At 56.6% G+C, this 26797-nt stretch overlaps 1 protein-coding gene and 2 long non-coding RNA genes across 4 annotated transcripts in view; 2 read left to right on the forward strand and 1 right to left on the reverse strand.

Moving 5' to 3' along the window:
• LOC120600222 (uncharacterized) overlaps nucleotides 1–2194 on the reverse strand; it is a 2447-nt gene extending 253 nt beyond the window's left edge. The window contains exon 1 of the long non-coding RNA XR_005652145.1: nucleotides 2105–2194. This is a non-coding gene — a long non-coding RNA (uncharacterized LOC120600222). The remainder of the gene's footprint in view (nucleotides 1–2104) is intronic.
• A 70-nt stretch (nucleotides 2195–2264) lies between these two features.
• LOC120600048 (uncharacterized) lies at nucleotides 2265–6817 on the forward strand. The gene is made up of 3 exons (XR_005652067.1): nucleotides 2265–2527; nucleotides 4132–4233; nucleotides 4602–6817. It is a non-coding gene; the product is annotated as an uncharacterized LOC120600048 (long non-coding RNA).
• A 1554-nt stretch (nucleotides 6818–8371) lies between these two features.
• HID1 (HID1 domain containing) lies at nucleotides 8372–25653 on the forward strand. Of its 2 annotated transcripts, XM_039859287.1 has the most exons (19): nucleotides 8373–8556; nucleotides 13624–13773; nucleotides 14302–14472; nucleotides 15032–15145; nucleotides 15716–15822; nucleotides 16081–16197; nucleotides 17777–17999; nucleotides 18199–18255; nucleotides 18930–19070; nucleotides 19193–19283; nucleotides 19493–19644; nucleotides 19739–19817; nucleotides 21154–21318; nucleotides 22389–22616; nucleotides 22899–23005; nucleotides 23498–23578; nucleotides 24100–24191; nucleotides 24329–24487; nucleotides 24762–25653. In XM_039859287.1, the coding sequence occupies exons 1-19, from the start codon at nucleotides 8491–8493 to the stop codon at nucleotides 24823–24825; spliced, it is 2364 nt and encodes a 787-aa protein (XP_039715221.1). In that variant the 5' UTR covers nucleotides 8373–8490; the 3' UTR covers nucleotides 24826–25653. The 2 variants fall into 2 exon arrangements, with proteins under 2 accessions (XP_039715222.1, XP_039715221.1); XM_039859288.1 differs by lacking the exon at nucleotides 15032–15145 and having other exon boundaries at nucleotides 8372–8556.
• The last annotated feature ends 1144 nt before the right edge of the window (nucleotides 25654–26797 follow it).

Here is a 26797-nt window from a genome sequence, read left to right on the forward strand (position 1 = left end):
CCGAAGGATGAAATACAACTTTAGTAAGATTTATTAAATGGCAGCATACAAGAGCACGAGAGAGGCAGGATATTACAAAAAGTAGAAAGCTTAAATTTTTAAATATTATTTTGCCTTTAAAATGACATTTGATTTTCTTGTAGCAAGAACACTTAGCGCGAGATCTACTCTTTTAATAAACTTTTAAGTGTACAATATAGCAGGGGTCCCCAACCCCTGGGCCAAGGACCTATACAATCCATGGCCCGTTATCCCTTCCTCCATCTTCAAAGTCATCAATAGCAGGTTGAGTCCTTCTCACACTGCATTACTCTGACCTCTTTCATCTCTCTCTCCACTATTCAAGACCCTTGGGATTACACTGGGCCAACCTCCACTTAAGGTCCTTCACTTAATCACATCTGGAAAGTAACATATTCAAAGATTCTGGGGATTAGGATGTGAACAACTATGGGGATCGTGAATCCATTTACATAAAGTTTAAAACTGGCAAAAATGAATCTAATCGGGATAGCGTTTGGCCCTGAGGAGTCATGTAGAGAACTCTGAGGGGCTGGCAGTGTTTTATTTCCTGATCTGGGTGCTGGTTACATAGATGTATTCATCCATAAAAATCATTGACCTATACGCTTATGATGTGTATACTTCTTTGAATATATGTTATACTTCAATAAAATAGTTTACTATCCAGGCACAGACATTTTACTACCCAGAACAGACAGCTTCTGCCTTTGTGCAGCTTTCATTCTAGTGGAGATAAATAACTAAAGTATTACAACGCACAACCTGTATTAGAAGAAAATTAACAGGGTTCTGCGACACAATTTTGGGGGAAGATTTAGATTCAGCGTTCAGGAAACGCCTCCCTCAGAAGGGGACATCTAGATTAATACCTGAAGGAGGAGATGGTGCCAGCCATACCAGCCTCTGGGGGAAGAGTGTTCCAGGCAGAGGAGAGACAGCAAGGTCAAAGGCCCTAAGGTGGAAAGAGCTTGACCTATATTAGGAACTGAGGGAAGCCCAGCGTCGCTGGAGTTGAGTGATGAAATTGGAGTTAGGGCCATGGGAAGGAGCTGGGATTTTTGTTCCCCAAGTAGACGAAGAGAACCAATAAAAAGCTTTTCGTTTTGGAGGCTTCTGCTATAGAAGGGAGGTGGTGGTGGAATGGGCAAGGCTGGTAGCAGTGGAGATGGAGCAAGATGAAAAATATTTAGGGTATAGAACTAAGATGTGCAGATGAATTGACTGAAGCACTGGAGTGACGCCTTAAACTTCTGGGTCCAGTAACTTGGTGGTGGTGATGCTATTTATCAAGATGGGGATGAAATAATTCTAAGGGACGAGCAGGTTAGGGGCCTAAGTTCCAGAGGGACCTGGTCAGGACCCCAAGCGCACCAAGGTCCCCTCCACATTTGTTCATTTGTCATTCTGCAGCTCCGTGGTCATGTAACTACAGGAGCCAGGGCTGTCCCAAGGGAGCATAGGAAGGCTCCAGAGCAATGGCAAGCACCTCCAACCTGAGGATTCACCTTCACTGCCTGGAGCTAAAAATGTTTTCAGTGATGACTTAGATGACCCTCATGTTTGAAATCATCCAGCTCATCTCTCAGCCTTTGGCCTTTACCACACTAGCCACGCCCTCTACCGGATTTGCTTCGTTAAAACCTGGGCTCCCCGCCATCAGGGCAGAGTTGGTATTTTCTAAACTATTCCATGACGAGGAAAATTAGATCTGCCTTTGAAGAAAGGAATTAGCCTCCCAGAGCTACCAGCCCACAAGCCCTGGGATCTATTTCAGGCCTTTTCAAACTCTCAGCAGGATAGACAGCTGGGCCCACAGGTGGGCTGTATAAACAACCCGACCTCGGGAACCCCCAGAGCCTGGCGCCTCGATCGTCAGGTAGACCTATTTCATGGTCTTCCTCGCCGGTGGCATCAAGACACCGCGGTGATGGACGGATGTCCCTCAAGCCTTGGGCATTATATTCTCCTGAGGTCGGTTTCACACTCCGGCGGCCAGAAGCACTCCCCCAGTTCCCGCCCGAGCTACCCCCGGGAATGCAAGCCCCAGTCCTGAAGGCGAGACCGGAGCACAAATACTAACCCCCGGAGGCGCTCGGAGCCGGATGAAACGGTGCAAACGCCCTCCCCGCGGGGCGGCCTCGGGACCCTGGCGACACATCCCATTCCCCCAGCCCAGCCCACCGGAAATGACGGCTTGTGCGCAGGCCGCGCTGACGTTGGAGGGTCCCCGGCAGCACCAGTCACGCAAGTCACGCTGGGGGAGGGCCAGAGTGCCCAGTCAGGGTGCTCGGCCAGCGCCTCTGGGCCCTCGGGGTTTCCACCGACCCCCCACACTGCGCATGTTGGGTTCAAGTGACACCAAGACACTCTCCTTGAGTGCCCCCACCCATGCAGGCCTAGCTGCCCTCCCTGTCCTCAGACATTCCAGCGCTGGGCACACATGGCACTGAATGCTCTCACCCCATCTGTCCCCTCCACCAGACTGAGATCAGCGCCTGGCAGGGTAAGGCACTCGGTACATTTGAATGAGTGAGGTCATCTGGTGTCCCCTCCTCCCTTGCCCCACAAACCATCCCAGTGTGTCCCAGACAAGCGTCTGCTCTGAAAGGGGAGGTATTTTATATTCTCAGTCCCTGTCATCAGGAAGTGCTTCCATATGTCTGCCTCAAATCCTTGCAGTTTAAACCCTCCAGGCCTGTCATTGGGGACATGACCTTTGGGACATGTGTGTGCTGAGTGTCCTCCTGTGGCCTCATCCTTACTCTGTCAATACCTCCTCATAGGGTTGTTGGGAGAGTTTGTGAGTTAACACAGGCCAAGTGCTTAGAGCCTGGGCCACATAAGCATAGTCGGTGTTTGCCTTTAGAATCATTATTATAACTCTTTTTTTAACTGGAGGATCTATTCCTTGCCCATCACTACCCCTCTGGGGAGGCCCATCCAGGGACCGTACCCTTCTGGTGGGTTGTGGGGGCTAAGGGGGCAGGTGAGGCCTTCAGTCAAAGCTGGAGCCATAGGCCTGAGACCCGCGAAGAAGCTCCAGGCACGTGCGCTCACTGCCAGCTGCCTGGGCTCCGCCTATGAGTCGCATTGTCACTTCGCAGTGTGCAGGACCCTACGTGGGGCATCTGCCTCTCTTCAGACTGAGAGCATACAGCAGGCGCCCAACGAATGAACAAATGAATGCCCTAAAGCCAGGGGTAGAGCCACATTTCTTGGCTCTCCTTTGTCCTTCTCCGCCCCAGCTCAGAGCCACCTGCCCCACCCGAAAGACTCCTAAAAGTACTAAGAAATGAATCTGAGAAACAGCTGGTGAAACGTGTCATTCCTAACTGACTGAAGTGGACAACCAAAGTGGTTCCATCTTCTATGATCACCCAGGAGTTATCTTCACCCATTCACCCACTAAATAATTGCCGTGTGCCAGGCCAGTGCTGGGTGCTGCTGGGTGCTGGGGATGCAGGGAACCAGACGGGCCCAGTCTCCGCTCACACAAGCTTGCATTTCCGTGGGAGAGACAGACATAAGCCAAATAAAACGACAAAAATATTTAAAATGATGGTAAAAGTTTTAGGAAACACACCGAGGGGCTGAAATTACAACAGCCGGGCATGGGAAATCTTTCAGGAAAAGAGACTTTAAAGATAAGCCCCCAAGGATGAGAAGGGGCCAGCCACAAGGAGAGTCAGACGAGGGATATATATCCTAGGTGAAGGCACAGCTTGTACAGGGATAGAGTGGGGCAGAAAGAGTTTAGGGGGTTTGAGGAAATGAAGGGAAAGCAGTGTGGGCGGAGCCCGCGGGGACTGAAGGGGGGCTGGGGAATTTGGGGGTGGGGGGAGGGAGCGGATGGGGCAGGGTTCTGGAGGTCAGGCAGCCCTGAGGAAATTGTCTGACAAGGTCTCTGGAGGTGTTTTCTTTTGTGGGGGGAGTGTCATGAAGCCAAGCTTTTACTACTACTCTGGGCCAGTTCTGTAGAGAATTGATTAGAGGGGGCGGGAGTGGAGGCTGCTGCAGGTGGGAGATGATGGGTCCCTGGCAAAGGCGGGGCAGGAGAGATGAGGAGGGCAGGGAAACATAGTATACACATTTGGGGAATAACGTCAGCGGGAGACGGTGGTGGATTGGACACGGAGGTGACAAGAGGAGAGGCATCAAGGGTGACCCTGGATTTCTGGCTTGAGTCCCTGGGCGATGCCGTTTATTGAGGTGAGTAGACTTAGAGACAAAGATCAGGAGGGAAAAGGAATCACCAGCAATGTGGCAGTTTTAAACAGGGCGCCAACTTCTTTGACATTTCCACAGGGAGGTAGGGGCCTCTCCCCTCAGATCCGATGGGCTTGTGATTGCTTTCACCAGTCGAGTATGGCGGAAGCGACTGTATGTTATTCTCGGGCTAAACAGCCACGCAGCTCCCTCCTCTTTCTCTTGGGACACCCTCTTGTGTTTATACCCTTTGGGACACTCCTTCTCAGAGCCCAGAGACTCGCTGTGGGAGGCCAGGCCATATGCAGGGGCCCCATGTTGATGATTCTGTCTTCAGCCGAAGCTGAGCCCAGCCTTTTTCTCCCACCCAGATGCCAGATAGGTGAGTGAAGAAGCCTCCAGATGCTTCCAGCTCCCAGTTGTTCAAAGTGAATTTCTCCCCTAGCCATTCTGGTCTTCTCAGCTGAGACCCCAGACATCGTGGAGCGGACACAAGCCACCTCAGCTGGGTTCTGTCTGAATTACTGACCACGAATTTATAATAAGTGTGTGTTGTTTTACACCAAGTTTGGTGGGGAGGCAGCACGAGTACCTAGAACATGCATCAAACTGACGACCAAGCTCCAAGATTCTACCTCGCCAGCATCACCTGCATCCTTCATCTCCATCCCCACTGTGACTGCCCCAGTTAACACTCGTCATCTCTCACTTCATCGCCCAGCTGGCTTCCCTGTGTTCAGGTCACTTTATCTTTCCTGCAGCAGCCAGAATGACTTTGCTAAGACACGATGACATCCGACATTATTCCCCTTCTTCAAAGGCTCCTCATTGCTCATAGAATAAGGTAAAAGCTCCTTAACGGGATGTTCGTTCTGGTCCTGGTTCACCTCTCAAGCTTTATCTCTTGTCACTCTGCATTTCACTGCAAATAGGTGTTTCCATTCTCTGGTTATACCAGGCTCTCTACACTTCTGGGCTGCCCTGCTCGCTCTGCCCGCCTGGATGCGGGACATGTTCCATCTGCCCTTTCAGATCTCTGTCCATCATCTCCATCTGCTCCATGCCCGGGAGGCTGAAGCTTTTGTCAGCTGCACACGTGGGTGCCTTGCTCTCTGGCTGTCTGTGGGTCTGCTGATCGGAAGCGCCAGGGGAAATGGGAAATGGGGTGGGGCAGGAGAAGTGTGAGGCTGGGGTATCTATTCAACAGCGCCCTCCCTTCCAGACCCTGGGAGGCCACCGCTCCTGTCAGCCTGTTCCTACAGCTGGGCTCTCTTCCTCTGGGTTCTGGCAACCTTTCCTCCCCTCGCCCCGTCAGGCTTAAGGATGGCGGAGGCTCCCCGTTGCTTCTAGCCCCACAGTGCTTTGCAGCCCTTGCTGGTTTCTGTCTCCCTGTAAATCACCTCTTGATCAAACTCTCTTTGCTTAGTCCTCTGAGGGTTCTGTCTGTTGGGACCCTAACCGATACTCTCCATCATCCTCCAAACCTCAGCCATGCCTTCCCAACTCTGTTGAGTCTTCCCTCACCAGTTCCCACCAGGGCTCTGAATAGACTCCCAGTCTCGGCCCCATAACTCTCTATTGCCTGTATTGTTGTCCTGTGTGTCTTCTCTCTCTAGTGGGAACTTGCCATTGTAGCTCAGGCTTTGGCACCTTGCAAAGTATCTGGCACTTAGTAGGTGCTGAGTCAATGTTTGCTGCATGATTGATGGTTGAATTCATTAAAAAAAAGCTCTCCATGGATGGCAGCGAGATCCACAGACCAGCGACTCTTTTTATATTGGGCATAAAAGGAGGACATGTTGGTTTTCACATAGGAAACCATAGCTAAGAACCTACTATGGAGTCATCAAATTAAGATATTCTGAAAAAAGAAAAAGATTTTCTGAGGAGCAGGTTGTCCAATGAATGGGAGACCACCTGAGGTTGGATAAGGTTAAATGGATTCATATAAATCTCTCCCATGAAAACTGATGTGAAGAGCGAGGTCCATGGGTGATCAGTAATATTTCAGTGGCATTTGAAGTCCCTGGCTGCAAACCACAGAAATGGCTCTGAGTGATGGCAAGACCAACGGGCTCACAATTACTTCCTTAGAATGGACAGTTAGGATCTGCTCTGAGTTTTTGTTCTTTTAAAGTCAAATTTATAGAGGTATAATTTATATACAGTAAAATTCACCCCTTGTAGGTGGTTATATGAACTTTGATGAACATATACAGTCATGGAACCACCACCACAATCGAACACAGAATGTTTTCATCATCTCCCAAACTTCCTCCTATACTTTGGTAGTCAACCCCCTTATCCTGCTTCTGGTCCATGGCAACCACGGATCTGTCCCAAAGTTATGCCTTTTCCAGAATGTCGTATAAATGATATAATACAGTTGCCTTTTGTGTCTGGCACTATGCTTTTGAGATAATTCACGTTATTCCTGCATGAATCAGTAGCTCATTCCTTTTTTTTGCTGAGTACTAGTCTCTGTGTGTGGAGGAGCCACAATCTGTATATTCACCAGATGATGGACATTTGGGTTATTTCCAGTTTGAGGTGATTATGAATGAAATTGTTATAAGCATTACACAGACTTTTTGTGTGGATGTATGTCTTCATTTCTCCTGGGTAAATACCACGGATGGATTACTGAGTCATATAGTAATTGTATTTTTAACTTCCTAAGAAAATATAAAAGCTCCCTATCCTTGCCAGTTTTAGTATGTCAGATTCTTTTTTAACCTGTTCTAGTAGGTATGTAATGATGATCATACCGTGGTTTCAATTCGCATCTCTCTAATGTCTAAGATTCGGAGTTTTACTGTCACTCTGAGCTGGACTGGGGCATTTTAAAAATGCCAAATAAAGGTACCATTCATTTGTTAACTCAGAGTAATTAGAAAAGCCATGGAGGCTGCCCAGGATTTCATCTAGGGCAGGGAAAATACACCTCTGGAGCAAGGACAGAGCTATTCTGTCCAGTCTGCTCATTTGGTGACATGGTGACACTCTTTCCCCCTCCTCCCACCTCCACTCCTGTTCTATGCTGCCTTCGTGCCACCCTTTTGCGGCCTGGATGGCACGTCCCTCATTTTTCACCTGCGGAATTCCTCCTTTTGAAGCAGCTACAATTTCCAGAAGCTTCCGGACATAGCATGCAAGATGATATTGTGGAAAAAGTGTAGCCTCTTTTAGGGCCACACTTGGATTTGCTTTTTTAGCTTTGTTCCTTACTAGTTGTGTGACTTTGGGAAAGTAACTTAGATGCTTTGAGTCTCTGTTTCCCCAAGTGTAAAAATATGGGTAATACTTACCTTAGAGGTAGATTTTTGTTGTTAGAGATATTGTTGTCACATTATTATTTATTATTTATTATTATTTATTATCATTAATTATTATTATTAATTTACCTCTATCAACGCTTACTAAGCTGAACCATAGCTGATTCTTTCCTTGATTCTTTCCCTAGCTAATTGCTCATAAAAGGCAGGACCTGTGACTTCAGCTCCTATGCCCGGGTCCCTGATAGTGTTGCTAAGTACCAGCCCTTCGACATTTGTTGAAATGGATGAACCTAAAAGGATTTTCAGGGAGGGCGAGTGGCGAGAAAGGAGTTGTGGGACGAGGAAGGACGTCCTGCTCTGATCAGGCCCGCGAGCTGCTTTCCTGGATCTGGGGCACTGAGTGAGTCTCCCTTCCACAGAACGGACGGCTGAGCCTGGGGCTGTCTGGATATGTGGGTTTGACAGATCACAAAAAGGGGAGCAGATGCTCAGAAAAGAAAATGGGGAGGACAGGGGTGGACGGAGAAGAAACTCAAGGGCGGGGGCTGGCTGAGAAAGTGTGGGCCCTTTCTCCGTGATGGCGTGGGGACTAATGGTGAGGATGGGGGCGGGGCCGGGAGGCCGGGAGGGTTGTGGGCCTTGGGGCTGGGTGAGAATGGAGAGATGGAGCGGGACAACGCTCGGGCGCAGAAGGAAGGGCGCGGAGGCATCGGCTCGGGTGGAGAAGGGCGTGCGGTTACTTTAGGTCTGCTTTAGGTCGGAAAGACTGACTCCGCGCGTCAGGAGAGGACCAAGCTCAGAGCGGCAGGTGTTGGGGGGCGGAGCCACGCAGGGCGGAGCCAAGAAGGGGCGGGACCGACGCCTGGCCGGTGGGCGGGGCTCGCCGCTCAGCTCCTGCGAGAGCAGCGGGGGCCGCGGAGCTGGAGCTGGATCCCGAGCCGTGGCCGGGGCGGGAGTCGGGGCCGGAACGGGCTCCAACGATATGGGGTCGGCCGACTCCAAGCTGAATTTCCGAAAGGCGGTGATCCAGCTCACCACCAAGACGCAGGTGCGCCCGGGGCCCCGGCCTCTCCGGAGACCCACCTGCCGGGCTGGGGGCTGGGCAGGACCGGGGCGGCTGTGCGAACTTGGCTTACCCTGAGATGGGGGTACCGGCTGGCCTGGAGGGTGACACTGAGGCCAGGGCCGGAGCCGAACACCTTGGCCTGTATCCCAGGGCTCAGTCCCCTAATCCCCCCATCTCCAGCCTCCTTTCCCGGGAGCATCTTTCTCCCTGCAGCCGCTGCTGCCACCTTAGGCTGACGTGTGCCTACTTTCGAGCCGGCGTCGCCGCTGTCCGCCCCCTGTCTCTCCTCCCAACCCCCTCCGCTCCTCCAGCCTTGCATCTCGAGCCTCTCCCCGCCTCCACCCACCCATCCACCTCCCTGATCCCCTCCCTGCCCCTCGATGCCCGCGGGTCCGGGACGCACAGACCTGGCTGACTCAAAGCAAACAAAGCGGGGCCGGCGCCCGCCGGGGTCGGGGAAACAGCTGGTGAGCGGAGGCAGAGGCCTCGCTGGGCCCAGGTCCTTACCCACGGCTGGGAAGGCCCAGGTCTGCCTGGGGACATGCACGGAGTAGCGAGCAGCGCTGCAGCCTGGCAAGGGGACCTGTCACCGGGCCCATGGAGTCCAATTTCCCAGCCGGGACCGCTGCTGCAGGGGGCTTCTCCTCTGAGGTCCAGCGGCGGGGATGGCTGTGTTTGCAGGTACCCTCTGTTCCCTGGGTGGGGGCTGAGAAACCTCCAGATTGCCCTCGCCCTGCTGGTGTGGGGCCTGGGAGTGTCTTGCAGCCTAGCCCATGCTTGCACACTCCCCCAAGTGGTCCACAGGTGGCACAGAGTCCACCTCCTTGCCCCCGACAAACAGGGCATAGCCCTAGCAAGGCTGCTTCCTTGCCCATTCTTTGTCTCCTCAGCTTTGAACCAGGCCATTCTGGCCACAGAAATGCCAGCCCTGACTCCCAAGATCCCCCACTTTCAAGGGAGTCAGGACCTGCTGCTCTCTGGGACTTTCCTCTTACCCCCACCCCCACCCCCACTCCCATGCTGCTACTCCCTGGGGCTCTCTCCTGCTCTTGGCGGTTAAAGTGGGCCCGAGGGAGCCGTTTCTCCACAGCCAGCCGCTCACAGCTCCAGAGGCCAGACCTTTGGTCCCACCCTTTTTCGTTCCCACGCGAGAAAAATCAGGTGCCTGCAAATGCCCATGGCCGCTGGAGTTTGATAGAAACTAGACCTTACTTCTTGCCACTTCCCCCAAGGCTCTTGTTTATTTCTGGCATGGGTTGAGTCTTCTAGGTCTGTGGATGGCAGGTGGGCCAGCCCCTCAAAGTGGGGCCACAGGGAGAGGAGGGAGGGAGGCTCCCTTGTTTACCTACCTGTAGAGGGAAACACCTTGTTGGAGAAATGAACTATGGGCTGTTGGCTCAACTGCCAGGGTCCTTTGCTGGGCCAGCAGGACTGGCTCAGCCAGGTCCCAAAGGATCTGGATGGACTAGATTCCTACCTGCTCCAGCCCCCCTTCCTCAAAATACAATGATGGAACTGACTGAGGACAGAGCGTTGTCTTGGGACAAGTCCAGAGCCAGAGACCAGGGTCTCCCTCCGGGGAGCACTGGGGCCCTGCAGGTGGGAGGGGACCTGGGCCATCTGGAGGGAGAGACCCTCAGGGGCTAAAGCTTCAGGCCCTGTGTAGTGACCTGGCTTGGGTAGCTCGAGAGTGAGGACCAGATTCCAGATGATCATTTCAGACCTTGCCACTTGGTGTCCCCAAGGAGATTCAGGCCAGTTGTCCAGAGGGCGTCCTCTGGTTCCAGGCCCTCAGAGGCTGTGCCGTGAACACAGAACTTTGCTCTGGGCACCGGACAAGCCGACCCAGCACCTTGCCTGTGGCCTGAGCTGCCTCTGCTTGGCCTTCCTGCCTCCTGTGCTGCATCCTGTTTTTTTCCTGCCCTGGGCTAGGCCTGACCCTGTCCTGAGCGCCAGCAGCTTTGGCTGTGTTTCCTGAGCCTTTCCCGGGTGGGTGGGGCCCTGGAGTGGGGACATTCCTGGATCTGGGACCCTCTTTTAGGTCCTGCCTGTTTGGAGGTTCTCTGTCATTGGCCAGATGAGACCTGGCGGGTCCACGTTTACATGTGTGTACATGTATGTGCATGTGAATGCCATGGTGACACTATCCTCCGGAACAGGTCACCCTTAGCAGGCTGGAGCTCTGCTGGTCCTTCCCTCCTCCCCGCAAGGGAGGTTCAAAAGATGCAGCTTGTCCCCCAGACCAGCGAGGGGTCTGGCCCAAACAGGCCCTGGCAGAGCAAGGTAGGAATAAATCTGGTTTCCCACCAGCATGGCTCAGGCCCTGTGCCCCTGGCCGCAGGGGTGTGCCCCATTCCAGCAAAAATACTCTTTTCAAAGAAACTGGCTAGATTCTAGAGCTTCTTTGGGTTGAGTGGAGCCTGGGGGTGGGGGCGGGGGGTAACCGAGGCAGGAGCAAAGCCATGTCTCTCCCCTCAGAAGTCTAAGGGGCCCTAGTGACCCTCATCAATATCTGTAACATCAGATATTGGTATGGTCAGGTAATGGTCACCAAATCGAAGTGTCCAAGCCATATTGGGACCAGGAGAGGAGGCCCATTTGGGGAAAGGGGAGGTGAAAGTCTCCACTCTTGAAGTTCAAGGCCAACTCCTCTGCTTTCCAGCTGGACTACCCTGAGGACCCTTGCCTGATGAACTAGGTCAGAGGTCAGGTCCACTTGGCGCTTAGAGGAATTTCTGCCCCTTTCAGGGGGCAGTGACTTCCTGGGAGGTGGGGAAAGTGTAGAGATGGGACCTGCCCAGAGGTGCTCCCAGACTGTGGGGGACTCTGCACGTTTCCCGGGATGTCCTTCCCCACCCTGACACCCACACTGGGGTGTGGCACCCCTGGACCCCAGTGAGTGTCAGAGGGTTATCCTGGCTGAGAGCTTGAGGGCCAGCAAACCCAGTCCAGGGCCCCTCCTTTGGCCTTTGTCCCTCTCCCTGAGCTAACTCGCTCCACCAGTTCTGGGTCTGAGCTGGCCCTGGTGCCAGGCCTGTCCAGAGGGCCAGGGCAACACACTGCCCTTGGAGAGGGGCGTTGCTTGGGGAGTGGGCCAGGTTGCACCTGGACCTTGGTGAGCCTTGTGGCCCCAGCCCTGAGTTTGGACAGCCCCACCGTCCCTCAGCCCTGCCTGGTAACTGGGCTGAGGGGGTCTCTAGGACTAATTACAGCCTTGGGCTGTATTGGCTGAGGAGATGCCATATGCCTCAGTTGCGAGGTCAGGGACTGAGGGGGCCTCGAGGCCAGGGCACTGAGGCCCGGGGCGGAAGGGACGATGAAGTGTCCGTGGCCCTGGGGAGCAGGGTTTCAAGATGGGAGCAAGCCTCTCGGTCTGGAGCACTAGGAGACTTCCTGCAAGAAGTGGCTTCAGAGGACAGAATTGTTTTTTAACAGGAGGTGTATTTTCTGATGACAAGAGCCACGCATATTACGTATGGATCTGTGGTGGTCGTGGGGTCCTTTAGCAGCCCTTTCGGAGAAGGGAAAGGCTAGGTCGATTAGAGCAACTGGAAGATCTCTTGCAGGAAGTGCTTTTCAGAAGCGTAAGAGCGCCTGGGCACCCTGGCCTCTCAACAGGGTCCCCCACAGCCCGTGGAAGCCACCGATGACGCCTTTTGGGACATTCAAAAGGAAAAAGTAGTAAATACTGCACTTACAGAAAAATATAAAAACCACCCAGAGAGATCACTGCTGTGCACATCCTGTCATGTTCTTCCGGGCTTTTATTACTATATCATTTAACACAAAATCGTGAGCATCTCGTGGTTTTAGAGCTTGTCTTTTTCGCATACCATGGCACTGTGAGCATTTTCCATTCTTCAGTATTCTTTGAAAACGTGATTCTGACGGCCGCGTAACATTCCGTCGTATAAAAGGGCCTTAAAATTTTAAGCATTCCCCGATCGTTGGTTATTTAGGTCGATTCCAACTTTTCACCGTTGTCAGTGATAACACTTCAGGAAACATCCTTACACGTACACGTCTTCTATCCTTTCCTGAAGAAAGGTTTCCGGAAGTAGAGTTTATGATTCTCATTGGCTGCCTACATGATTCAAAAGGCATAAGTGTGTTTAAAGCGTATCGCCTCAATAAGGCTGATGAGACTGTGGAGTGTCTTAGGCGGGGTGGGCAGGCTGGGAAGAGGGGACAGTGAGCCAAGGCGAGGAGCAGGTATGTCAGGGCTGTGTTGTAGCGATAGTAAATGCAAGCGTGTGTGCCCGTGGTTGTGCCCGTGGTTGTGCCCGTGTGTGTGCCCGTGTGTATGCATGTAGGCGTGTTTAGGTATAAGCTCTTGGCTGACTGGCTGAGGTCTGGACTCAATCCCGCAGGCAGAGGGGGGCCCTAAAGATCTTTGTTGAGGGACCTATGTCTTTGGCGCTGTGCTTCGAGTGCGGGCTGGGGACAGCGTGGAGACTGGACTGAGGAGGTCAATGTGGAGGTGCAGCCTTGGCAAGAGCTGCCTGAACTGCAAGGCTGGTTTGCACCTGGGGAGCAGGTGCAGTCAGAGAGCCCTGGGTTGACTCTTTCAGATTTGATATCCGTTGGATGTGGCGGGGAAGGGTGGGGACTGGGGCCGAGGGGGGCAGCTTGGGTGAATGAAAGTGAGTCCATGCCTCTTGTCTTCTTTCGAGAGGGAGGGGCACAACCTGGCCTGGTCCCTGGGTACTTGTCCTAGCGATGTGACCTGGGGAGGTCCCCAGGTGGAAAGGCCTGGCCAGAGGAGGATGGTGACTTACCTCAGGGCATGGGTTGGGCTTTGGCTGCTGAACCCAATGCCCAGCTGACCCCTCATCATCCGTGCCCCACATGTTCCCAGCCTGTCTGTGCCGACTGGGGCTCGTGGTGGCTGAAGGATGTCCCCTACATGGGATGGCTCCTGGGCACCAGCAGGGATGGAGTAGAGGGGCAGTGGTGTTCCTTTCAGGGGCTTCCTTGGCTACGGTTTGGGCAAACTGTGAGTCTATTGGCAAGGGACTGTGCAGCTCTGAACTCTGGGTTCCCCCACAGCCCGTGGAAGCCACCGACGACGCCTTTTGGGACCAGTTCTGGGCAGACACAGCCACCTCGGTGCAGGATGTCTTTGCACTGGTGCCAGCGGCAGAGATCCGGGCTGTGCGGGAGGAGTCACCCTCCAACCTGGCCACTCTGTGCTACAAGGTGAGGGATTGACCACCCTCTTGGGAAGGCTGAAGCTGGCCCAGCTCTATGGTCCAAAAAGGCAGGCACCCAGGACATCCCGCCCACCCAGCTGTGGGCAGTCCTTGGGTTTCACGCACTTCTCCCCACGAGTTCTGGGGCTGTGATCATGGCAGCCGCCATCCGAGGGTTCCCCAGGGCCAGATCTGGTTGAGCACTTGCCACATGTCAGCTCCTTTAGCTCACTTACCCAGTGCGGTTGGTCCTGTAGGTGTCACCATTGTATAAGTGAAGAAACTGAGGCTCAGATAGGTGGTCACTTAGCAAGGGCTCACCCAGTGAGCGGTAGGGCATTTATCTCCAGAGAGGCTGCTCTCTGGCCCATGTTTCATCCACCTGAGCTGGCTGAGCCTGTCTGGTCTGGAGGGGTGGCCCTGCCTCTGCTTGTGAACCCGCTGCCTCTCCTCCTCTGAAGCCTGGGGTGCCCATCCTGACCTCAGCTCTCAGGACCCCACTCCCCTCCCTTCTGGCATGCCCTTCTGCCCACAGGCTGTTGAGAAGCTGGTTCAGGGAGCCGAGAGCAGCTGCCATTCAGAGAAGGAGAAGCAGATCGTCCTGAACTGCAGCCGGCTTCTCACCCGAGTGCTGCCCTACATCTTTGAAGACCCTGACTGGAGGGGCTTCTTCTGGTCCACAGTGCCCGGGGCAGGACGAGGAGGGGTCTGTGGGCTCGGCCGGGCTGGGGCTGGTTGGGAGGCGGTGTGACGGTGACAGAGAGAACCAGGTTCGGAGTGGGCCACATTCCCTCAAACCTCTCCCGGGGTTTGAGAAGTGCAGGAGTTGGGGGGAGTAGGGTCAGCTCCTCCTCCAGGGCCTGGGTTCCTGTCCCCCAGGGGTCTCTTCCCCTACAGCCGGGCAGAGATGGGGATAGGGCTGCTGGGCCCTCTCTTTCCCTCTCCCACCCACCCCCTCCCTGAGTTTGTCTCTAGGCACCTGGCAAGGGGCTGAGGCTCCAGAGGTTAGGGGACATGGCCTGTCCCCTCCCAGTCAGTGGGAAGTTTCCTCGCTGCTCCCAGGCTGGCTCCCCACTGTGTCCCCTTCTGCCTTGGGAGGTTTGCGGTGATTGGGAGTCCACTTCCTTTGCCTTCTCCTGCTACTTCATCGCTGCCCACAGGGCCTGCCTGGGCCCAGACCATGTCCTCCCACCCCCAAGTCCTGGGACTACCTCTCCTTGGCCTGCTACCACTGAGGTGGCCCCTGGGTGCTGTGTCCCGAGCAGGGGGAGGATGATGATGAGAACGCTCGGCCCCTGGCCGAGTCCCTGCTCCTGGCCGTCGCCGACTTGCTCTTCTGCCCCGATTTCACTGTCCAGAGCCACCGGAGGAGCTCTGTGGTGAGGGCACCCTGACCCCCACCCCTGGGCTGGGGAGGGCTCTGCTCCTTGGACAGGATGCTGTAGGGGCAGGGGCTGCTCTAAAAGAACTGGGCTGCCTGGCACGCGTGGTCCCAGGGAGGGGTGGTGGCTGGCACAGCTGGAGAGGAGCCAGCTGGTGCCTGGCCCTGCCCCCTGCATCCGGGAGGCTGGGCACAGGCTCCCATTGTCTTTGCCTGGGTGGTGGGTGGGGTAGGGCTTGGACGCAGGAGGCCTGGCTCTTTCACTTCCCCTGGGCCCATGGACTCGACCTTGAGTGTCCTCTGCCCCCACGTCCACGCACCCAATTCCGTTCCCCTCCCTACCCCCTATCTGTCTCTCCCTGTCTCAAACTGGACTGAGCAAGTAAAAGAACCAGACTGAAGAAATGAGTTTCAAGGGGTTGAGAACATTTATTTCTTCTGTTGTGCATTAGCACCTGGGGCATTTTGAGTGTCTGTCTTTTGGGTAATATGAGGGACTCTGCCCCCAGGGATGTCGGGGGACTTGGCTGGCCACCCCAGCCTGATCTCTCCCTGACCCTGTCCCCAGGACTCAGCAGAGGACGTCCACTCCCTAGATAGCTGTGAATACATCTGGGAGGCTGGCGTGGGCTTCGCTCACTCCCCCCAGCCCAACTACATCCACGACATGAACCGGTGAGCTTTCCTGGGCCCGGAGCCCGTGGCGTAGCTGGACCCCAGACCCGCCCCTGCGCAGCTCAGAGAGGGAACCACGCATGGGGCTTGCAAGGAGACCCTGCCCACTCCCGACCCAACTTCCGCCTCACAGGGATAAAGTGAGGTCATTTCTTTTCATGAACTTGAGCTGGGGCTGGGCAGGATGGGCCTGCACCCCTCCCCCCTAAATTGGGGTCCTCAGGTACTGAAGCCCCTCCATTAAACCCTCTCCCCAAGGATGGAGCTGCTGAAGCTGTTGCTGACATGCTTCTCCGAGGCCATGTACCTGCCCCCATCTCCGGACAGTGGCAGCACCAACCCATGGGTGCAGTTCTTTTGTTCCACGGAGAACAGGTGAGGGCCCCCCCACCCCTCCTCCCCGCCCCCGCCACCCCCGGCCTTTCCATTGTCTTCCTCCTTGTTCCAGGCAGCTTAGAGCTGAGGCGACTCTCCCGTCCTACCGGCTTTATTTGATGGGGGGTGCTGCCCCCTGGTGGTGATGACTTGTAACTTAACAGTCACGCCTTATGCCAGCGCTGTCCAATGTCCCAGTGCGGGGCCCTGGGTGACTTGTGCCTGGATCCTCCATCTAGTAGAAGTATAATGCGAACCACATGGGCAATTTAAACATTTCTAGTAGCGACATTAAAAAAGTAAAAATGAGACAGGTGAAGTTAATTTTAATATGTTCAGTATAACCTGATATATCTGAAATATTAGCATTTAACATGTAATGAACATATAAAATTATGGAGCTGTTTCACATTCCCTCTTCATGCTTAGTTTTCAAAACCAGGGTGTAGTTTACACTTACGGCACATTTCAATTCAGACTAGCCGCTTTTTAAGCTCTCAGGAGCTACATGTGGCTTGTACTGGGCAGTGCAGTTTGGACAGTGGGTGGGGAGGGGACATAATGAAGGATGGGGAACTCCGGCCCGAATAGGGGTGCTCATGGGCTGTGGGAGCTCATATGGGTACAAGGAGGTGTCATGTGGCGGGATTGAGTATTTGGAGCAGGTACACGCGCTCCAGCTGTGCCCGGGCTGTGCTGGCAGCACAAGAGTTAGTGCCTCTCAGCGTCCTGGTTCACCCTCTTACTTCCAGACCCTGAGGCCCACCCACATGGCCGGCCTCAGCTTTCGGGTTTTCTGGCCTCCAGCCCAAACCTTTTTTTTTTAACAGAAGAGGAAGGAACCCAGGTGACTCCCTCCACCAGCCACAGTCAAAAGCTGGCCAGAGTTTTCTTTCTCAGCAGCCTTATCAGGCAAATGGCCACACCTTGTTACTCACCTAACCTCTCTGGGTCTCAGTTTCCTCATCTGTAAGATGAGGAGCTTGAACTCTGACATTTTACGAATCTCAGAATGGAGTCATTCTGTGGCCAGGGAACTGGGTGACCGAGCGTGTGCTCTGCCCCCCCCGAGGGGCAGCCTGCCTCTCTGTCTCCAGCCCCTTCCCTGAAATTTTTAGGGAGCGTAGCTGCCCCTCAGAAATCTGGAGGGCATGTCATTATACATTCGTCCAAGCCCGTAGGTTGTACAGTCCCTTCCTCAATTTTGCTGTAAACCTCTTTGAAAAAATAATCAAAGAAGAACGGGCTCCAGCCCCTGGTGCGGAGAATCCAAGTGGTATGGACACGGTCTCCTACAAAGAGCCCCTCCTGACTAGCCATCCGACTCTTGGCAATGAATTCCTCCCGCCCTCGGCCCAGCCTGGCGCAGGTCCCGGATGCAGGCAAGGACAAGGAGGGGTCCCTCTACTCAGGAAGGCACAAGCTCCTGGTTCTGCCCCCCTGGTCCCCAGCCGAGGGCTGGCTCTGAAACGTGTGCTGAATGGAGGGGCAGCTCGGCTGACGGTCCCCCGCGGCGAGGGGGGACGGGGGGCCAGCCCGGTGGCGTCTCTGCAGCCTTGCCACCCCTTTCCCGCCGCAGACACGCCCTGCCTCTCTTCACCTCCCTCCTCAACACCGTGTGTGCCTATGACCCTGTGGGCTACGGGATCCCCTACAACCACCTGCTCTTCTCCGACTACCGGGAACCCCTGGTGGAGGAGGCTGTCCAGGTGCTCATCGTCACCTTGGACCATGACCACACGACCAGCGCCAGCCCCACCGTGGATGGCACCACAACGGGCACTGCCATGGATGACGCTGATGTAAGGACAGGAGGGGCCCTGCCAGGCTCTGGGTGGGTGGCACCTCCTCTAGCAGAGCTGGGCGCCGGGTATCCAGTGGGCACTTGGAGGTGAGTCTGGGGCTCTCTGAGGTCAAGGCGGTGCCGCCGCCGCTGCCACCTGGGCCTGGGGCAGGGGCAGAGGGTGGGGCGCCCGCTCACCCCAGCTCCATCCTTGGCAGCCTCCAGGGCCCGAGAACCTGTTTGTGAACTACCTGTCCCGCATCCATCGCGAGGAGGTGAGTCGAGCCCTGCTCTCACTCTGGTGGGTCCTCTCTGCCCAGCGCACAGTGGTTACTGCCTTGCAGCGGGGAGGGGGAGGCACATGAGGCAGGGCTGCAGGAGTCCTGACCCCTACATACAGGAACCATAGTCCCCATGGACGTGAGCCACCGAAGGCAAATTAGTGACAGTAAGACTGAGGGTTTTGAGATATGGAAAAGGGCTGATGGCCTCAACTGGGTGATAACTGGGGAGGCTTCCAGGAGGAAGAGGCTCTGATGTCCAGTTTCTCAAAGGTCGGGAGAGGGGAATGACAATGGACTTAAAGGTCAAGGACACCCAAGTTCGTGTGTCTTGTAACCTTGTGATTCCCAAAGCTCTAACCTCTGCAGCCATAAAATGGGGACAGTAGCTGCTCCCCTGCCTTGCCGTGGGGATTAACAGAGCACAGCCCAGTGCGTGTCAGGTGCTCAGTGAGTGACCCCTCTCGGCGGAGGGGAAGGGCCCCTCCAGACCAGCCCTGGATGCACCTTTCTGAGGTGCTGGCCCCAAGACAGCTATTGATGATGTTAGAATCTGGGCCCCTCGGGCTTTCAGGGTGGGGTCAGTGAGGAGGCATTTGTGGGGCATTAGGCCCCAGATCCGGGAGCTGCAGGGAGCTGGACGGGACAGGCACCCGCTCTCCCCACAGGACTTCCAGTTCATCCTCAAAGGCATCGCCCGGCTGCTCTCCAACCCCCTGCTCCAGACCTACCTGCCTAACTCCACCAAGAAGATCCAGTTCCACCAGGAGCTGCTGGTCCTCTTCTGGAAGCTCTGTGACTTCAACAAGGTGGGCGGGCAGCCACTCTGGGTAGCCCGGGGATGGGGGGTACTCCCAGGAAGGGGAGAAAGTGGGCAGAGCTGGCCCTTCTTCTGATCCCTCCTACCTGTTCCTTCCCCCTCGCCCCCCAGAAATTCCTCTTCTTTGTGCTGAAGAGCAGCGACGTGCTGGACATCCTCGTCCCCATCCTCTACTTCCTTAATGATGCCCGAGCAGACCAGTGTAAGGCTGGGGGCGGGGCATCAGATGGGGGCATCGATGGGGGCGTTCCTTGAAGAGGGGCAGGTCCCGCCTCCCAGGAGCTCGGGCCTGGTGCCCTGACTCTCAGGAAGGGCTTTTTCCAGTCCCGCCCTCCATATGGGTCCCTGCCCTGGGCGCCCTGCCTCCTCTCCCCACCTGGCGTAGTAACCCTCCTGTGCCACCTGCCGCAGCTCGGGTGGGCCTGATGCACATTGGCGTCTTCATCCTGCTGCTTCTGAGCGGGGAGCGGAACTTCGGGGTGCGGCTGAACAAGCCCTACTCAGTGCGGGTGCCCATGGATGTCCCCGTCTTCACGGGTACCCACGCGGACCTGCTCATCGTGGTAAGGGGGCATCTGGGAGCATGGAGGTGATGTCCTCTTGGCTGAGTCTGGAGGTGGAGGGGACCCCATGGCTGCCCCTCTGCCTCTCCGCAAGGTATTCCACAAGATCATCACCAGCGGGCACCAGCGGCTGCAGCCCCTCTTCGATTGCCTGCTCACCATCGTGGTCAACGGTAAGGGGCCCAGAGCCCGCCTTCCCCGTGCTCACCACCAGGTGGCGCTAGGTCACAGGTTGACCGGCCGCCTGCTCCCTGGTTCAAACCCGTCAGGTCTGAAAAGAGCAGCCACCTATGTGCTACTCAATTTTCTAGTAGCCACATTAAACAAAACAAATACAAAAATGAAACAAGTAACAGTAATTTTGTAACATATTTTACTTAATTAGCTATATCCTAAATACCATCATCTTGGCATGTAACCAATATAAAAAAATTATCGAGATGTTTTATATTCTTTTTTGCATCTAGTCTTCATCTGTGTGTGTTTCACACATGAAGCACATATCAGTCAGGACCATCTACATCTCAAGTGCTTAATGGCCCCATGTAGCTCATGGCTACTCTATCGGCCAGTGCGGGTTTGGGGAGTACGTCTGCTGGGTGCTGTGAAGCACCCCGCTGCCTGGGAGGAGAAGGGGCTCAGATGGGCTGGGGAGCTGAGCCCAGCAAGGTGGGTGGTGGTGGGCTGGGGCAGGACAACCGCAGCACGGCCTCCTTTTGGAGACTATGGTCCTAGCTGGCGGGGGAGGGGAGGGACTGACTTCTCTGTGGTCTGCTTGGGACACCAGGGTGGTTGGGGAGGGGCAGGGCGGTCTTTCGAGGCCTCTAGCTGGACTCTGAGCTCTGGGGCCTTCCCTTACGCGCTCACTCGCTGGCTCTGTCCCTCGGATTTTAACGGAGCACTGGCTAAGCGTGACCAGCTCTGCAAATGCATTTGTGAACAAGACAGCCATTGTCTCTGCCCCAGCCTAGTGAGCGAGAAAGGCACGAGACAGGGAAGCACGCAGACCGATGTTCAGCGTTTCACCTCTGATTACCCCCCATGAGCTGTGCAAAAAATATGTATTTAATTATATGGAGAATATCAGTTTGATAGTCTAGAAAGACCTAAAGACCCTGAGTTTGTATCCCTGCCCAATCATTTTATAACTGGGGAACTTTGGCCAAGTTTATGAACCTCTCTGAGCCTGTTTCCTCATCTGTAAAATGGGTTTCGTCTGTGTCCCCCCTCCCTCTCAGAAGTGTAGGTCAGATGGCGTGTGTGACTGGTTTTGTAAACAGTACAGCTGTCCACATGGTGGAGAGGTGAGGGTGGAGCTTAAACCATTTCCTGGGGCTCTGCAGAAGGCGTGGACAGTGTGGCTCGACCTCTGGAGTATGGTCTTCCTGTCTTTTCAGAGAGTTCATGGGCAGGGTGCAGGGAGGGCTTGGGGAGCATCTTGTCCTGCCAGGCCAGGATGTGCAGAGATGCCGGTAGGACCCCAGGAGTAAGCCGAGCCTTCCCTCACAGTGTCCCCCTACCTCAAGAGCCTGTCCATGGTGGCTGCCAACAAGCTGCTCCACCTGCTGGAGGCCTTCTCCACGACCTGGTTCCTCTTCTCTGCCGCCCAGAACCACCACCTGGTCTTCTTCCTCCTGGAGGTCTTCAACAACATCATCCAGTACCAGTTCGATGGTGAGGCAACAGCCCAAACTCCTGGCCTGGACGGGGGGCGGGGAGGGGCAGGGGCAAGAACCAGGACGGGCAGTGGAAAGGGCACCTTCGTGTCTGAGAGGGCACAGCCCTCTGCCCCCCAGGTTGTCCAGTGTGCATCTATTGAGCACCTACTGTGTACCACGCCCCATGCTGGGTGTAGGGGATCTGGTGGGGGACAAAGCAGAGTGCTCCCTGCCCCGTGGAGCCCACAGCTGGGGACGGAGGCACGGTGGGAGGCTTTAACCGAGTGGTCGCCCAAACAGGTCACCTTAATCTGATGAGAGAGAAGTTCTGAGTGGTGTGACCCTGAGGGGTGTCACAGGTGCCAGGCTACCTGGTGTAAATGAGCACCTTGCCACTTGATGGCAAGATATGAAGAGGCCCTGTCTCAGACAGTGTTGGAAGGATTAAGTAAAATGACCTACAAAAAGTGCACAGTGCCTGGCGACTTAGGTATTAGCCGTTATTATTTCCGAAATAAGTAAAATTTGCACTGATGAATGAGGGATGACTGGAGGGTGGGGGGCGTGTCAAAAAGCATTGCAGGGAGGGACAATATATGCAAAGGCCCTGGGGTGAGATGCTGAAACCGGAAGCAGAAAGTGTGCTGAGGAGCAGGGACCAGAGAGGTGGACTGGGCACTGAGGGCCTGGCAGGCGTCTGCACCTTTGGCCAGAACCGAGGAAATTCAGCATCAAGGGAGCACAGGGACAGCCTTCATGTCCTTCCTCCCAGGTGACCTGGCTCAGGGCAGCAGTCAAAGCAGCTGTCCCGTGTGCACATTAACGTGTTGTGCCCCTTAGTGCTGGTTACGAGGGGGTCTGGAAGGTGTCGGGGAGGGGCACAGGGAAGCTCCTCTGAGAAGCTCTTTCCCAGAAAGGTGACATCGTGGTGTAGCCACCGTTGTTGGCACATACCCACTGGCTGCCCGCCCCGCCTTGGCTGCCTGTCTTGGGCGCGTCTCTGCCCCCCGGGATTGACGCCCTCCCAGGTGGGGTGGTGGCGGTGGTTGGGGAGGTTCCCTGAGGCGAGGCTCTCCCTCCCCGCAGGCAACTCCAGCCTGGTGTACGCCATCATCCGGAAGCGCAGCGTCTTCCACCAGCTGGCCAGCCTGCCCGCCGACCCGCCCGCCATCCAGAAGGCTCTGCAGCGGCGCCGGCGGGCGCCGGAGCCCCTGTCCCGCAGCGGCTCGCAGGAAGGCACCTCCATGGAGGGCTCGCGCCCAGCTGCCCCCGCCGAGCCGGGCACTCTCAAGACCAGCTTAGTGGCCACCCCAGGTCTGGCGGGGCTGGCGTGGGGCGGGGCGTGTGGGTCCTGGCGCGGCTGGGGAATGGGCGGGGTCTCTGGGAAGGCGCATGGCCTAAGTCGGGAAACTGAGGAGATGGGATGGGGGGGCGATGGGGGCGGAGGTATTAGGGGACCCAGGAGGGAAGCTTCGAGGGCGTCTGGGAGCACTGGGCACAGGGGTGGGGGGCATTGCATCTCTGAAGTGGGTGGAGGAAAGTGGAAGCTCCAGGAGCCCTGGGCAGGTGACCTCACACCCACCTGGGCCCCCCTAGGCATTGACAAGCTGACGGAGAAGTCCCAGGTGTCCGAGGATGGCACCTTGCGGTCTCTGGAGCCTGCGTCTCAGCAGAGCTCAGCAGATGGCTGCCCAGCTGAAGAGGTGAGGGACAGGGGCTCCTGGAGTGGGGTGAAGCCAGGCGTTCCCTTTCTCCCCAGCATCTGTGGGATTGACCTGGCCAGGGCACTCTGGGGTCACCTGCAGCAGAGGGGCAGACACCCAGCTGACTCTCTGGGAAGGAGGCTTTGATGGACTCTTCCCTTGTTTACTGGTCACAGGCTCAAGCCCTTGGCCTTCAGACTCCTCATCCATCAGCCTTATCTGAGCCTGGGCTGGCCTTTACCCTAAATCTGTCACTGGACTGGGCTGGGTCGGGCAGGGCCGGGGGCCCAGGGCAAAGGGTGCTGGGCTGGGCTGGGCTGTCCCCTCAGTTGAACTGAGCACCCCCATACACATGGGCCAGTGGGGAGACCTCATGGCCCTCCCGGGCTCCGGGCTGTGGGAGGGGCTGGGAAGAGGGGCTGCTTCTCTGCCCGCTTCCCCTACCCCATGCCCACTCCCTCCATTCCTCACTCCGTTCCTTCCCGGGACCAGGAGCCTGGCCAGGTGTGGCGGGAGCAGCGGCGACTGTCCAGCGCGTCAGCCAGTGGGCAGTGGAGCCCAACGTCCGAGTGGGTGAGGGTTTGGGCAGGCGGCACCCAGGCGGGGGCTAGGCCAGGTGCCTAGGAGCAGCTCAGTAAAGGCTTGATGGGCATGCGTCCAAGTCTAAGGACTGGCCTGGGAGCCAGGCTCGGGGTCCGTCCTTGTCGGGTGACCTCTCTGACTGTCGCTTCCTGTCTCCAGCAGAGTTAAGCGTCAGTTGTCCACAGCTCTTAGTAACTCTTTCCAGTTCTTCCCTGAATCACTTGCCTAGTCCCTTACATGTCTCCCAAGATCACCACAAATGGCACTTGCATGGGGATAATAATCGTCCCTACCTGCTGTGCCTTCCTGAGTCTCCGAGGAGGTGGTTTCTGGCACACAGTATGTGCTCGAGGCGAGGCCGCGGCTCTCGCCAGGAAAAATAATTCCTGTCGTGGGCACCGCCCTGTGCCAGGCCCTCCTGGAGAGCCTGCAGTTCTGCATCAGGGGTCAGGTTGTCCCATAGCCTCCGGGGGCTGCTTTCCCAGCCCCAGCACCCCGGCTCCTCCCCGCAGGTCCTCTCCTGGAAGTCGAAGTTGCCGCTGCAGACCATCATGCGGCTGCTCCAGGTGCTGGTCCCCCAGGTGGAGAAGATCTGCATTGACAAGTGAGGCTGGGGGCGGGGTGGACTCTGAGGAGGGGCCCATCCAGGCTCGGGCGAGGTGAGGCCGGGAGCCTTGGGGGCCCCCGGTGAGCACCGTGCTCCCCTCGACCTTCATGGTGGGCTTCCTCCCTCCCTGGCAGGGGCCTGACGGATGAGTCGGAGATCCTGAGGTTCCTGCAGCATGGCACCCTGGTGGGGCTGCTGCCCGTGCCCCACCCCATCCTCATCCGCAAGTACCAGGCCAACTCGGGCACGGCCATGTGGTTCCGCACCTACATGTGGGGCGTCATTTATCTGAGGTGGGCCCCGCGGCGGGCAGGGCAGGTACCAGCCTGGTGGGTCCGGCGTCCTCTTGGAGATGTGTCTGACGGGGTTCAGCGTGGGCCTTGGCCCTGGGTCCCACCATCGTAGTTTGGTTAGTGTCAAGACAGTCGACCTGGTGGAGGCTGGGCATCCACTGCCCAGGGCGGGACACCAAGGTGGGAGGGGTCTGGGCTTTCCCACCGCTCGGCGTCTCCCTGGTCTTTTCTGTGGGGCCTCCCAGCACCCGATGACAGCCTACTCCCTCCCCAGGAACGTGGATCCACCCGTGTGGTATGACACCGACGTGAAGCTGTTTGAGATCCAGCGGGTGTGAGGATGGAAGCCTGCCAGGGGAGCGGGGGTGGGGGCCCTGGTCCCCACCCCCAAGATTCCCCCCGACCCACCGTCCGTCCGTTCTGAGCTTTAAGTTACTGTGATCAGGGCTGGGGGCTGGCAGAGTGGCCGAGGCCTGTGTGGCAGGCCTCGGAGGCCCCTTGTGGCTAGGACAGTGGGAACTGGCTCTGACCTTTCTCGAGCTCTCCCCCGCCTCCAGGAGCCTCCGGTCCCCAGGCCTGCAGGCCCGAGCCAGAGCCCCCACCTCACTCTGCTCTTTCTCCAGACTGACCCTCAACTCCTGCGCTGTCCACCCCCGGAGGCCACCAGGTCACTCTGCCCTAACAGGTTGCCCAAGAGAGAGCCACGGACTGTCCCTCGAAGTGCTGGGCAGGGTGAGGGGAGCCAGTCCAAGCCTCCTAACTAGGTCGATGGCAGTCAGGGCCCATGGAAGGAAGGTGTGTGACCAGTCTGCTGGAGGAGGAGGCTAGGGGTGGCCGACTGCAGAAGCCAGGCTGGGGAACCCCACATGTTTAGGGGCTCGGAGTGGGGTATCGCAGGTCCACTGCTATGTTCTCCCAGGTCAGTGGAGAGAGCCCGGCTCCCCCTTTTCTGGTAACAGGAGCAAATGGAACGAGGAGGGGACAAGGTTCGGTCCTCTCTGCCCGCACCCACACTACTGGTCAGGTGGTGGGGCCAGCATGCCACCCCTCCGTCCTCCCCGCCGTCCACCTGGCTCTGGCCTCTGGCTCTCCCTCACCCCACCTGTGTCAGTACAATCTTTGCTCTGTACAATCGGCCTCTGTACACAATAAATCCCCCTCTCTACTCCCTGGCTCTTTGTGCTTGGAAGGGGGTGTCCGGCCATGGCTCTTGTCATCAGGGGATCTGGGGACTCTGCCTCAGTGCCTAACTGCGAACCTGCGTTTGTCACTTTCTTGGTAAGGGGATGGAGATTCGGACTCTGCACAGGAGAGGCGAGAGGCCCACCTCCCAGCCTTCTGCACAGCCCCCGGGGGCTCTGCTGGCCCCAGGCAGCCACGGGGTGCGGCCGGGGGTGGGGAGTCCCTGGCACCTCGACCCTGTGCTTGCCAGTGCCCAGCTTCATGGGGAGGGGCCAGGAGGCATGCAAAGACTGCCTGCAGGCTCGGGCCAGTGTCCCTGGGTGTCACCCTGGGCCTCACCCTGGACCGAGCCCGCTGTTTGCACTGGGCTCAGGAAGATGGAGGGGCTGCCCTTTCCGCCTGATGGCTCAGAGGATCTGGCAGGCCTGGGGACCCAGCAGCCAGAGGCCACAGCCTCCGTGGTGAGCCAGCTCCCGAAAGTCACCTGAGGCTCTGTGTCGGAGAGATGGGGTGCTGGGGGATTCGGGAACCCTGGCCCCTCTCTTCTCACCTCCTTCCATGGGTCAGACAAGGCAAGGGCTGGTTTAGACCCCTCCTGGCTCAGAAACAGAACCATCCCAGCCCCACAGCCTTGCCCGGGAGGAGCGTCCCTTCCCACCATACCCAGAGTGGCAGTTCTGTCCCTGGGGACAAATGCCACGAAGCCCGAATGTAATCAATCAAACAAACAGAGTTTATGGCAGTAGGAGAGAGCTGTTGAACCCTGCTTGGCAGCTAATTAATGAGCTCATTAGGCTGTGGGGGGTGGGGGGGGGAGAGAAGGGCAGGGCTGCCTGCCCAGCTGTGAGCTTCCAGGATGCCCTGGGCAGCGCTTGAAACCTGCACCCTTCCCCCAGCAAGAAGCAGGCCCCAGAGGCCTGGCTGGGTAGGAGTGCCCCTCTCCAAAGTCCCTAGACTCAGTCATTCAGGGATGGCCCTCCCGGAATAGCTGTGGGGTCTTCCTGGGTGCACTCTGGGCTGTATCGCTGTGGTGGTGAGCAGGGGCAGGCATGTGCCCGGTCCTGGGCGTGGGCATCAGAAGCTCAGTGTCCAGGTTTTGCCCTTTGTCTTGGGCTGTGAACTGTGGCC

The sequence above is a fragment of the Pteropus medius genome, unplaced genomic scaffold, assembly GCF_902729225.1.
Source record: "Pteropus medius unplaced genomic scaffold, Ma_sr-lr_union100, whole genome shotgun sequence".
NCBI classification, from domain to species: Eukaryota; Metazoa; Chordata; class Mammalia; order Chiroptera; family Pteropodidae; genus Pteropus; species Pteropus medius.

What these genes read in the sequence shown, in the direction of transcription:
- HID1 (XM_039859287.1), top strand. Translation starts at nt 8,491, where the DNA reads ATGGGGTCGGCCGACTCCAAGCTGAATTTCCGAAAGGCGGTGATCCAG. An exon ending in TGGCCACTCTGTGCTACAAG is followed by an intron (nt 13,774 to 14,301) that starts GTGAGGGATTGA and finishes TTCTGCCCACAG; the next exon opens with GCTGTTGAGAAGCTGGTTCA. An exon ending in CCGGGGCAGGACGAGGAGGG is followed by an intron (nt 14,473 to 15,031) that starts GTCTGTGGGCTC and finishes TGTCCCGAGCAG; the next exon opens with GGGGAGGATGATGATGAGAA.